Source organism: Acanthaster planci, linkage group LG21 (genome assembly GCF_054643075.1).
Source record: "Acanthaster planci isolate LZ-2023a linkage group LG21, COTS_SCS, whole genome shotgun sequence".
In the NCBI taxonomy this organism is placed as follows: domain Eukaryota; kingdom Metazoa; phylum Echinodermata; class Asteroidea; order Valvatida; family Acanthasteridae; genus Acanthaster; species Acanthaster planci.
The window spans coordinates 10341500-10353774 of record NC_141797.1 but is presented as its reverse complement, the minus strand read 5'-3'; the positions used below and the strand labels follow the sequence as shown (position 1 = coordinate 10353774).

The 12275-nt window shown below is 40.1% G+C and overlaps 1 protein-coding gene across 2 annotated transcripts; it reads left to right on the top strand.

The window, feature by feature from the left end:
* The first annotated feature begins 136 nt into the window (after window positions 1–136).
* On the top strand, window positions 137–11385 carry LOC110981189 (metal cation symporter ZIP14-like). Of its 2 annotated transcripts, XM_022238539.2 has the most exons (9): window positions 137–710; window positions 1159–1336; window positions 1633–1802; window positions 1981–2118; window positions 2697–2846; window positions 3144–3221; window positions 5753–5978; window positions 6751–6938; window positions 7350–11385. In XM_022238539.2, the coding sequence occupies exons 1-9, from the start codon at window positions 465–467 to the stop codon at window positions 7503–7505; spliced, it is 1530 nt and encodes a 509-aa protein (XP_022094231.2). In that variant the 5' UTR covers window positions 137–464; the 3' UTR covers window positions 7506–11385. The 2 variants fall into 2 exon arrangements, with proteins under 2 accessions (XP_022094231.2, XP_022094232.2); XM_022238540.2 differs by lacking the exon at window positions 3144–3221 and having other exon boundaries at window positions 140–710.
* Window positions 11386–12275: the final 890 nt, after the last annotated feature.

Genomic DNA, 12275 nt, shown 5'->3' with positions numbered 1-12275 from the left:
GGTAGAATTGTGGTCTAATTAAGCTCATGAACCGCTGCCCGGGTGGATTCGGAGGTCATCAGGATATCGACCAAAGGCAAGTGAAGGGTACACGCGCACGCAGCATGTGCAGGCGGTGTTACATGTTAAGGCCATGGGCCAAAGGCATGTTTACTTTTAGTGGCTATGGCTTCCACGTGGACATGTGTTTTCTTCTATCACTGTGAAAAGACGTAGCCATAAATCCTTTTTAAGCCTGAGATAGTCTAGTACCACGTACCCACCCAGCATTTTGTTGCATCAAAGTAGGAGGGAGCCATGCATTCAAACACATGCAGTCCGTCCAGCTGGCTGAATGGAGAACGGAACATAATCCATATTCATCTGAGAAATAAATCACTCAAAACAAGTTTTCCTTTTTTTTAGAATTTAAGAATCGACCGACTGTCATCAACGAAGCGGTCAGCAGTTTACATGCTACTGAAATGTCAAGAAAGGTTACATGTTTGCTTCAACCATGGCTTCAACTATTTATCGCCGTGTGTGTTTTTCCACCGTGTGGAAGTGCCACGTCTACGGGGCCACGCGGCAGTTTGACCACTGGCATGACGACTGCAGCCCCACTACCAACCCCGGAGTTTTTTCTGGATGGAATCATCGATAAATTCGGGCAGAATGGGCGACTGAACGAGCAACAATTACTTCATCTTTTACAAAGAGTGCCTGTGGAGGTTTGTTGCTGTGATTGCAAATTAGTTGAATGGCCCTTATGGCCTTGATGATTGATGAATTAATTGATTGATGGCCCGTCATTGCCCGTTTTTCGTGTAAAGAACCAGTTACACTTACAGATAGCAAGTCTATGTACAAACTTTTTTTATTTTATTCTCTAGAAACTGATTTGTTGGAAAAAAAAATCAAGCTGATGGTAAAAACAATTCTAGTACATACCTTGGAGCTTGGTAGGCATTTGAGAAAAATCTGATGATACCCAATACAAAGATTGGCATCAGCAGTCTATAGAGGGTTTGCATGGCTGCCATCTTGCAGGCCAGTGCTTTTGTTCCATGGGGTTTTGCACAAAGGATGTTGCCCTGTGGAACAACAGAACTGCCCAGCAACATGGCTACCATGCAAAGCCCTTATAATGCTCGTTTTCTTGTGTCCTTGAATGCGTAGTGTTTGTCAGTAGACGATCTACTCCGCATACACTCGCTGACTGAAGAGGAATTAATGAATGACACGGCCGGGGTGTTGCAAGCTGTGTGCCCATCAATACTCTTCCAAGCTGTCTCTGATGATTGCTCTGATCTGGACAAAGATTCAGGAGAACGCAAACCACCAACTACTGCGCAAGGTACATGGTATTCCGAAGCACAAGCAGCGTTTGTATGGTCTTAGTAACTTCTCTTAGGACACTGTCCAATATTCAACTTCATTTCAATCTTGAATCCCAAAACCATTTCGGAATTCTTTACAAATTACAAAGACAGGTGGAGCAGAGTGTGCTTCATGTCCAGAGAGCTAAAGGGTTCTGTCTATCCCCTCCTCCACCCCCAGATCTACCACGCCCCCACCAAAAAAAAATGAAAATTGTACTCACAACAACGATCAACTTGTTCATGTTATGTCTCTTTGCTGATCCTCTTGCAGTGTGGGGCTACGGTGTCCTCTTCGTGACAATCATTAACTTGGCTGCCTTGATGGGGGCTTGCATCATACCCTGTATGGACAAAAAGATCTACAAGTTGATTTTGACTTACCTGGTTGGATTGGCAGTGGGCACACTGAGTGGAAACGCATTACTTAGCCTGATACCTGAGGTAGGGGACTATTCCTTTTATCTTCAAGCCCCAAGCTGTAAATTATGTTTTTCCAAGAGACCATCCTGTGAAAAGTGTTTTGCTCCACTGAAAGCATCTGGGAGGGTTTCTGGCCAACATAACGTGGAGCGTTTGAGTTAACACCAATTTCATGTATTCGTGGCCTCCCTTCCTGTAGACCCACGGCATGTACGTCAGCACCCATGGTCTTGGTTTTGTCTGGAGGAACACCACCATCATCGGGGGTATCTACCTATTTTTTGTCGTGGAGCGGCTCCTCAAACTTATCTCATCACGCAAAGAAGACAAAAGAAAGGTGAAAGAGAAGACATTTCACATATTGTGAGTGGCTGTCTTGATCAACACATGTCCATCAAATGTCGGCCAAGCTCATGCCACATCCAAAACGGGTTTCCAGTGGAGTGAAGACCTGGACGTAGCTCCTGACAAGAGATTGGGATGCAACCTCAATCTCTCCGCACATTACCAGCCACTCAAAAGGAAAGACATGTTTTTGTCAGCGTTTGACCCCAATTACTTGCACTGTGACTTAGAATGAGAGTTAGAATTCTAAAACAAATCAAAACCTTTGGAAAAACCAATTACCATTGCCTCTGCCAGAAAGTTTCATGATATGAATAGTGATAAATTTATTGTTCGTACAAAGGAACCGTACAGAAAAGAATCACACCTTGCAGAGTTAAAGATGAAGTTACCAAAGAACATGATTCACCTCCATCAGGGACCTAAAGGAGCCCAGTGGTACTCTTAATGTTGGGTGGGGCTTTGTTCCAATGTTGGAGGGGGGAGTGAATTGAAAGGCCTGGTCATCTAAGATAGAGTCATTATACCACGAGTAACTGAGTGTCATTTATGAAATTGCTTTTAATCCAGAAAAAAAATTTGTCCGGGTCAGACCTGAAAGTTTCAACCATGCACAACATGAGCGAGGATCGTGACGTATACAAGATAACATTAGCAGACTGTGCGCTACGTAACGGCTTCGTCAATGCCAGGGATAGCTCAGCAGAGGTCAGAGAGGAGGTAAGTCAATTTGTATCACTGTGATATTGTCTTGGTCTAAAACTCACAGATCCTTCAAAATCTGAATGGAAGTTTTCAAGATCTTGAAAAATTGTTCTGAGAGAGATTTATGAACTGTAGGGCGTACATATGTATATTGTACATTCTTATATGGCACTTGACTGTCATTCAGAATTTCACCATTACAAATTATTTCTATAAATTAGACATAATCATATTACATTGTCAAAAAAATTTAAGCAAAATTAATATTTTTGATGAATAAATGTTTGAATACATTACATTCTCATTCAAAAGGAGCAGTTTTTACAAGTAAATAAAAACTCAGGATTCAGACGATTAGGGAATGTTCCAAACGATGAGCAGAGCATGCAGGTAAATCTGGTTGGTGTGGGACATGGTACACATGTAATTCAGTCTGAGACTAACTCATTGCTTGCTTGATTAACCAGCCTGGCTTGTTGGCCTTTCTTCCTTCAATTGTCTCTCTCATCATTCCTTTCCTGTCCATCTCACCACTCCTCAAGCGTTGCATGGAAATCCAGCTTCAGAAACTCAGGGCATTACACATTATGGAGATTGACCTTTCTCTATCGAACAAAATAGTGAGCAACACTGGATTTGAACACTGGCCTTGCGAGTTACCAGACGAGTGGTCAACACTGATCTTTATCCAGTGCTACCCTGGGTCGTTTTTCCTAGGACTAATTTGCCTTGGTTGGTGCCACACTAACCTGTGCTTATTAAGGCTGATTTGGAGCACATGTACTTTTGAACCAGTCACAAACCTGGGCCGCTTTTTGTGAGCACCAGGTGCATGGCAGCAGTGACATTTATGCCTTGGGGGAGGGGTGCAGATGACTGATGGAGGACAGCTTGCTGTATACATGTGCTCGTGTGGTGCTTCATAAGTCACAGCATGAGATTCCTCATGTATTTGATACCAATTTGACAGTGTACAGGTTCTTATAGCTTTAACCGTGTTTACATGTTTTCATCAGCTACATAGACAGCCCTGCTTGTTTCACACTGACCCGATCTTGATCAGTGAACCAAACCCCATTTTGCACTATCCATTAAGTGGTTTCTGGTATCAGTGATTGATATCCAGATGCATGTGAAACAAACAGGTGCAAAGCACTAGAGCTTAGCTTGAGTATGAGCATGTCATGGGTGTGTGGTAACATACTGAAGGAGACCATTTTTGTTGACTTGGTTCAGTGTGCTTTAAACTGTTTTGAGTATGTTCAGAATGATGTTTGCCATTAGATGTTCAAAACGTGTATGTGCAGTGTGACACTGAGCGTACTTCAATTGTTTTTCAGACTTTTTTCATATTTGGGCCAAACAAAAAATGTTGTGTTTCCTATTACACTGAAAAAATAAATTAGGGTGGTTGGTTGGGTAAAATATTTTTTTCTCTCTAAATTTGTTTGCCAAACAAATTAGGGTCCGATGACGGTCTGTATTTTGGGGGGGGGTCATGTACATGTATATTTGTAACAGGTACTAAGTCAGTGTCAGATTCATACTGTACATGTGCATGTCAGTATTACATATCAGCTCTGTGATTGAGTAGTAAAGCAGCTGGTTGTTGAAATACAAGCACACAAGAGCCGTCCGTCTCATGCTAAAAAAAAATTAAACAATACAATGTACAGGACAATGTACACAAAATTAGGCTCAAAATAAGGCACCATACATGGAAGTTTTTATATTTTATTAATTTGTCAAATAAAGAGATATAGGTTCTGCGTGATTTTCTAGGTTGGCTAACTGGAGACACACCTTTATTTTGTTTGGCCTTAACCCTAACCCTCCTCAATCCTTCTCCTGTTGGAGGACTGAGGACTGTTAGGGTTAAGATTTCCTCCATTGTCATTCTTTACTGTAGATATTTTACGTTTGGAGGTCTGCACTTTAAACTTTTCCCTATTTTGCTTCAAGCCTTTGGGTTCAAATGTCATTTACCCCAGTATTACTAGAATATCATCCAAACTATTGTAAAACATCTATGTAAACATACAGATAAAGAGTGCCCTTGTGGGTCCTATGTCCAAGGGACAATTTCTTTTGTTACGAAATCTAGGACGGAGATTAGTCCACCAAATAATCATTGTGGAACATGTGCGTAATCTTCTTGAGGGCTAATACAAGTACAGGTGTATGACATTTGCAAAGTGTATTTGTTTCTGATTAACCATACATCTAATCTATTAGTTTTCATTCACCTTGTGTCTGTTTTTTAACACACTGTCTCACAGAATCAGTTTGGTAAAGCTCACTGCATCCAGTTTTTTTTCCTTTGACAATTGCTGCATTGAGAAGCTGAAGCCAGAAGTGTAAAAAATAAGACGTCCTAATGACTGCTTGGTATTTGCACATGCATGCACCTAGAGCTAGCTGACGTGTGTGGGTCAATCTATAAATTTGGGGTCCATTTTTTTATGCACCTGTTACATTGGACATATGATGTTGTACCAGGTTGAGCACAGTCTTTGGTTCCAAGAGTGTTAAATTACCTGCCAAACAAATTGAAAGAGTTTGAGTCAATTTCAGTGATATTTTCATGTCTAATTACACAGGTCAGGTGTAACAGGGACACAGAAATGCCACCCTTATTGACCTTGAATTTAGAGCATGACCATATAGAAAAAAAGGCATTGAGCGTGACATTTTAATCCTTTGTAGCCATTATGGTCTGTTTAAGGATCGTGAAAAAAACCTCTTTTATTCTCTCTCTGAGCGGATACCGTTACCAGGGACTTCACCAAAACTAAACAGCGCCCTCTTATTCTATCCATCATGCATGTACACATGTACCAGTACTTCAAGCTGGCTAATTTCAAGCTTTTGACCAAAGCATTTTTCATTTGTTGCCCCGTACATTTTATGAATAATTGCAGGATCAGTCAAAAGCTGAGACCGCAAACGGTCATGGCCATTCACACCTGGCCATGACAGAAAACGGCAAAGTTCGCATAGCGGCAGTTGCCTACATGATTGTATTCGGCGATGGCCTGCATAACTTCATCGACGGTCTGGCCATAGGGGCATCGTTTTCAATCTCTGTATTCCAAGGGATATCAACCTCTATCGCCGTGATCTGCGAAGAGTTCCCTCATGAACTTGGTGAGCACCCCCCCTCTTTCCCCTATTTTGGTTTTGTCCCTGCTAGTTCACTGCATGGGTTTTTGTAGAGTTTCACAGTTGGTATACTTCAACACCAGGTTTATTAAATCGAGCAGAAGTATTTAAAAATAATGAACTTTTGACCAAGAGGGAAAATGTTCAAGGCATGGATTTGTCCAGTTTCCAGCACAGTTTTATTTTATGCATTGACATGTATAAGTACATTTCTAGTCCATGACACCTGTAACCTTTTGAACCAACGAATCTGAAACTAGTGGTGATGAGATTTGTCATGAAGTTTCCTGATTTCAGGATTTTGTTTTCGCGAAATTCAAATGTCAGGATTTTTCTGTCATTATTTTCCTGATTTTTTTTTATTTTTCAAACGGTCATATTTAAAATCTGGCAAATCTAACTTTACCATTGTGGTGTGTTTATATGTAACAGGTGGTGTAGATTACCGTTATATGGGTTTTAAAATGGTGCCTTCAGGCAAATATGAATCCATTCAACAGACCCTACACTGCTTGCTGTAGGGCCCACAACCTCAAGTGATTGCTATGGATATTTCTCCGATTGCAACCCTGTATAACTTTGCAACGCATCACTGAACATTTAATGGAACCCTGCATAGTGCACAGAAAATCTTTACCGGGTTAAAATGGACAATTCAAATCTGAAAAGTGCTGTCGCATAAATCAGGCAGAATTCTGATTCATGTTGGTCTAAACCTGCACCTGGCATTTCCTTTGTGTGGATTTCCTTTTTCTAGGAGACTTTGCTATTTTGCTGAAATCGGGCATGACAGTCAGGCAGGCGTTACTCTTCAACCTGCTCTCAGCGCTCACCTGTTACGGGGGTCTCATTGTGGGTATCCTGGTGGGGCAGCTGACGTCAATGGAGCCTTACATTTTTGCACTGGCAGGGGGAATGTTTTTGTACATCTCTTTAGTCGACATGGTAGGTGGAAAGAGATCTATGGGAAGGCTTTACCTTCTGAAAAAACAAACTGAAAAAACAAACCGAACAATTAGAGATTGGAACCCTCAGTTTTTGGCTCAATGTATCAGCACTCAAGCATAGGCAACTTTTATCATAACAAGGTCACAGAAACCTGCCAAAATACCAAATCACCATAACCGTGCTGTGAATGGACTGAAAAAACAAACTAAACAATTTGAGATTGGAAACCCTCAGAATTTGGCTCAATGTATCAGTTACAAAAACTGCTCTGTCTATCCAGAGTTCACCATATTGGTTAGCCTAGCAGATATCATGTAGGTTTGTCTTCTTGTTGATGAATCATTACAGTGGAGTGAGCGCTAAATGTCCTCTAACAAATCTTTTTTTTTTTTGGTTTTTGACCACCAGTTGCCAGAACTACACACTGTGAACCAACACAAAGAGTTCCGGATGTCCACCTCCTTAAAGATCTTCGCTATTCAAAACGCCGGCCTCTTGACCGGCTATGCTGTTATGATTCTGCTGGCCGTATATGGAGAGCACATCACACTGGTCACCGGTTGAGTGCAAGACTTGGGGAGACCTGGATGTAGATTGTTGAAATCTACAGGGAATAGGGGTGAGCACATTAAATGCAGGTAACATACTTTTTAAAACCTCACATCATTATATTTACATGTCTTATACTACCACTATCAGTGCCTTCACTACATATTTTAGTAGCCTTCAAATTCACTGGTCACCACTGGTTTAACTGTGGACACTTGTGACGGTTAATGGTGGGTAGTTACCCACAATGCATTGCATTTCCATCACAATACTGTATTTGAAGAGATAAGTCACCTTTAAGCCTAATGCCCTTTGATTGAATGATGGGTACCGTTGAGCAGCCAACATGCATACATGTAGGAGCCAATTCAAACATGAACTATGGTTCATGAGTTAACAATAACCAACTTTGTGTGTGTGTGTTTGATTGTTGGCCTGCTGTAGATTACCAGTTGAACCCTAAACCCTGGCATATCAACGTCTGGCTAGGGCACTTCCATTGTTACTCATAAAGAGAAAAATAAAGTTGTGTATGCTTAATGCCACAGCACTGTATGGTACCTTGTCTTATCTATTGTATTTTATGGCTTCAGAGATCAATAAGGTCACGTCCGCTTACAAGCGACAGGGCTGTATTCTACATTTGACTACTGTGTAGTAATTTTTAGTGTTATGTAGTCTTAGGGCTACTTAGGGGAGTTTGCGTCAACGGTTTATCAACCGGCACAGGGGCAAGCATCTCAGAAATGAGAGCAAGTATAACTACGAGTGTTAATGAGGATACAGTGGTTTGAGTGTGTAACTTTATCCATTGGTATAGAGAGTTTGACTCACTCAGTGTTTACGTGTGAACTTCCACAGTGTGTAGCGTGCCAGTTTTATTTAATATATTTCCAATATTACCTCATTAATAAACATGAGTTTGCATTATCGGCAAATTGGAATCCAATACAAGCGGTCTATAGGTTTTAGGATCACACAATGACAGTAGACAGGATTAATGGTAGCTCAAGCAATACAGCGATCTATTCAGATGTGCAATATGCAAATAAACCACATCACTGAAAGCTCGTAACTACTAAATGGTGCAATTTGGAAATCACCGAGGAGTTCAAATAGGTGGGAATTTTATTCGAGGTGAGATTCAACAGTAATTGTCTTTGTGTGTGTTTTTATTTTGTTTGTTTTTTCTTTGCTTTTTACATGTAATCATTTCATGGGCATAGATCCAAGTTTTTAGAGGGTTAGAGGTTTTGGTATAGACCTCTTTCACCCACAGGACTTGATTGAGGGAGATGTTTTCTAGGCGAGGCCTCAAGAAATACTCCTCTTGTCCCAAATCGTATGTGATAACCAAAATGCAAGAGTCCAGCATTTTTCGTTTTTTTCTTTCTTAGCATCTTCAGTCATTTTATTAAACACTTGCATGCGTGTATACATGTATGTGCCTTAAGGGTTGTAATGTGAGAATGCTTATTGGTCACATCATGTAAAGCACCTCATTAAATAGTTTAGCTGTGTACTCTAAAAGCATTGTTTAATTTTTTTTTTATTCTTTTGCCAAATGGCCTAATATGTGTCTAGAACCAGCCAGTTCCATATTCCAACAGAGCAAACACCGAACTGGTTCACTCTGTCAGGCCATAAGTTGTTCTGAATTAATCAGCCATATTTAATTTATTTGTTTCTATTTACCTTACCTTACTTTACTTTACTTGTGTCTATTTACTTCCTTATCTTTTTAGTTAGCAAGTTAGTTCTCAAAGTGAAGGGCATTTATTCTGAGCACTGCCTCGTCATTTTCACATAAAGCTATGCGTGTATTCTTCGTCACTTTAAGCAATTCAAACCACGTGTGCTGCATGGTGCAATCCTGGTACAATCCCACCCATTAGCCATTCTCCATCGTCGAAAATCTCCAAAATGTCGGAATTATTTTATAATATAAAATGGGACTTTGGGTCGGGAGATATTGATTTTTTTCCACGTTAATTTCCCTTCACCGAAGAGCATTGTGTCTTATTAAATGTTTACATGCCCTGCACCCACCGCTTATCTGACTCAAATCGGCTAGCCGACCCCCAGTGAGCTCGTGATTGATTGACATTTGCGAGAGTAAGTAGCCAGTGTAATTTTGGGGCAAGCCGGTGTCGACACAAAGCGCACATTATCATCATATTCGTCGGCAGAGGGTGAGAAACACTCTTCATAAAAGTCGGTGTTTCGTTCACGTAGTTAGGTCTTTTGAAAACAACTGAAATATTTCCAGTGTATAATTTACAGGTTTATGGGTTAGAATCGGGAAAAAACAATCAACAGCAGGTTTTGCCGAAAATGGGGCGCCTGGTACGTGTAAAAGGAATCAGACGCAGCAGGGAACCCTTTTAGAAATAATTGCACCTATTTTTGCTCGTGTGTGTGTGTGTTTCCTGTGTGTTGCGCACACTGCATAGGTGTTCCTGTACAACTCCTATGTCAGGTCATTTTGTATTTGGAAATCACCAAATAAGTATCAGATGCAATGCTCAATAGCTGATATGAGATCGGTCATGAATTATGCATCTTTCCCTAAAAATCATGAAACGAACCACCGCAAATCTATGACGAATGGAGAAGACGTGTACATGTAACTGCAAGCCCAGATGCTCAGGTTTGCATAAATACTTTATGCAATTTAGTAGAATTCGTTCAGAAGAGGTGCCAAATTCTTATGAGCTGTCCCTTCTTCTAGTTTTAAGAGATATGAAAGGGCTCCAAATTACCTCTCCTAGTGGTTCATCACGTATATGAAATCGCCAGTACACCGGAATTCTTATTTTGAATTTATGTTGAAAAAATCCCTAACTTTTTTTTTTAGTTGATTTTGAATTTTGTATACACTTTTGTGATTTTATACATTTGAATGGACATAAAAGTAAAGTTCTGGTTTTAACTGAAAGTTTTAAGTGGTAAAAGTTACGTCTAAATCACGATCAAGGCAGATTTCTCAGTTTTGGCAACGGGAATAATTTTTCGATTTAATTGCGGCCGACACAGTTTTATAATCGAAGCAGAATACACCCAAAGCAATGTCGGAAAAGTACCAAACAAACCTCAGTAATATGTAAGTAGAATAAAATAATGAATTAAAAATTCACTGAAGATAAGACGCGGCGTGCACGCGCACAGTACAATCAAGCGCTTATTGCGGAGGATTTATACGGTTTGCAATTTACACGTCTAATTTTTTGTGTAAAATTTTCTACACTTGCGTGTAGTCATTGCTATATTTTTTATATAGGTCTCACTTGTTACTGTAGTTTCGTGCAGTTCCGATATGATATGAAAGACAAGTTCAACATTCGTGTACCGTTTCCTCGTCAGACGTAAATTTCACAATTCACACAGCAATCAAAATTTGACTTACCTACATGTGTATTTAAACGTATATTTTTATTTGTTTATTTGTACAACATTTTAGATAAACCAAAATAAGTGACCATTGGACAAAGATGATTTATACTGATCATTTGTATTAAGTGAAACATTTCATTTATATAGTTCATTTCTCCAAATAGTGATTGTTTCAAGAACACGACATTGTTTTTATGCTGCTATGCAATTGTAGCATTCCTCGTGGGGTCTTTTTTGCATCGGTGCATAGTTTACCTGCGTTTGTGTGCGCATCTACTCGACCTAACAAAACGACTCACAAGTCACCGATGCGTATGCGCATTTGAATTCAGCCATGCATCATGTAGGGTATTGTTCATTTGTCATCAATAGTAGCATTGTGTATTGATGTTCTGTTTAGTGTACACTGTTTTCTTTTTTCCCTCCAATTTGGAAGCCGAGTTGTTGCCTTTACCAGAGTGTTTACAATCCCAATAGAATTAAAACAGACTTCAGGAAGCCATCTGATGTTGTCTTTTCAAATTATTTAAATGCAGTTCTGGTAGATGTGTCTCTATGTCTCATTGAACCTGATTTTCAATTTTGTTAAGGTATTTTGGTGCCTTTTCCGTGTTTTATGGTACTGCAAACTTGCGTATATTTTTGAGCAAAAGTATGATGTCATCTAAGGCACAAACTTCCATGTTACAGCTCTTGCTGCTAAAGATATAGCCTATTTTCCTATTTTTTTACTCCTGCTATTCATTTAGTTCATTTCGTTGATTAACCGTTGTTTCTATTTGTGACATTGACGAAAGAGCAAAGGTGTATCACAAATATTTGCGGTTAGGAGAAGAATGGAGTCTTCCTGCAATGACCTTACTGCAACAGCGCCCTCATTTCTCAGTCAAAGCATGGAAAATTTGCAACATCGCCAGTTAACGTCGGGTTTTGTTAACGCCAGAAAAAGCTGCAGGGGCGGGTTTTTTTTATCGCAAATTCTTCGAAATTGTAATTTATTTATGACGCAAACAAGCACGCGTGCATTAATGCAGCAACAGCGGAAATGAAACAATGCGTCCTCGTGGAACAAATAAACAATATTGTGTGTGTTGACACGTCATCCGGCGTCAAGTGATTATAAAGGCGCAACCGAGAGTGACCCAAAATTGAAGTGAGACGATTCACGTCACGAGGAATGAAAAGTTGTATATAAGAGATTCCCAAGTGAAATTCAAATCACGGACCAAGACTGTATTATCCTGGTCCTTCATAATACCCAGGTTATTTTGTCACCCTTCTGAACCTTTTTTTTTTCAAACTTTGAATGTCAACCTGAAAAGATGCCTGGTGACGCACATGCCAAACAAATCGACCTAATCCAGGCCTTTGTGCTTGGCTGCTGTAAAAGCA

What these genes read in the sequence shown, in the direction of transcription:
- LOC110981189 (XM_022238539.2), top strand. Translation starts at nt 465, where the DNA reads ATGTCAAGAAAGGTTACATGTTTGCTTCAACCATGGCTTCAACTATTT. An exon ending in ACGATGAGCAGAGCATGCAG is followed by an intron (nt 3,222 to 5,752) that starts GTAAATCTGGTT and finishes GAATAATTGCAG; the next exon opens with GATCAGTCAAAAGCTGAGAC. An exon ending in AGAGTTCCCTCATGAACTTG is followed by an intron (nt 5,979 to 6,750) that starts GTGAGCACCCCC and finishes TCCTTTTTCTAG; the next exon opens with GAGACTTTGCTATTTTGCTG.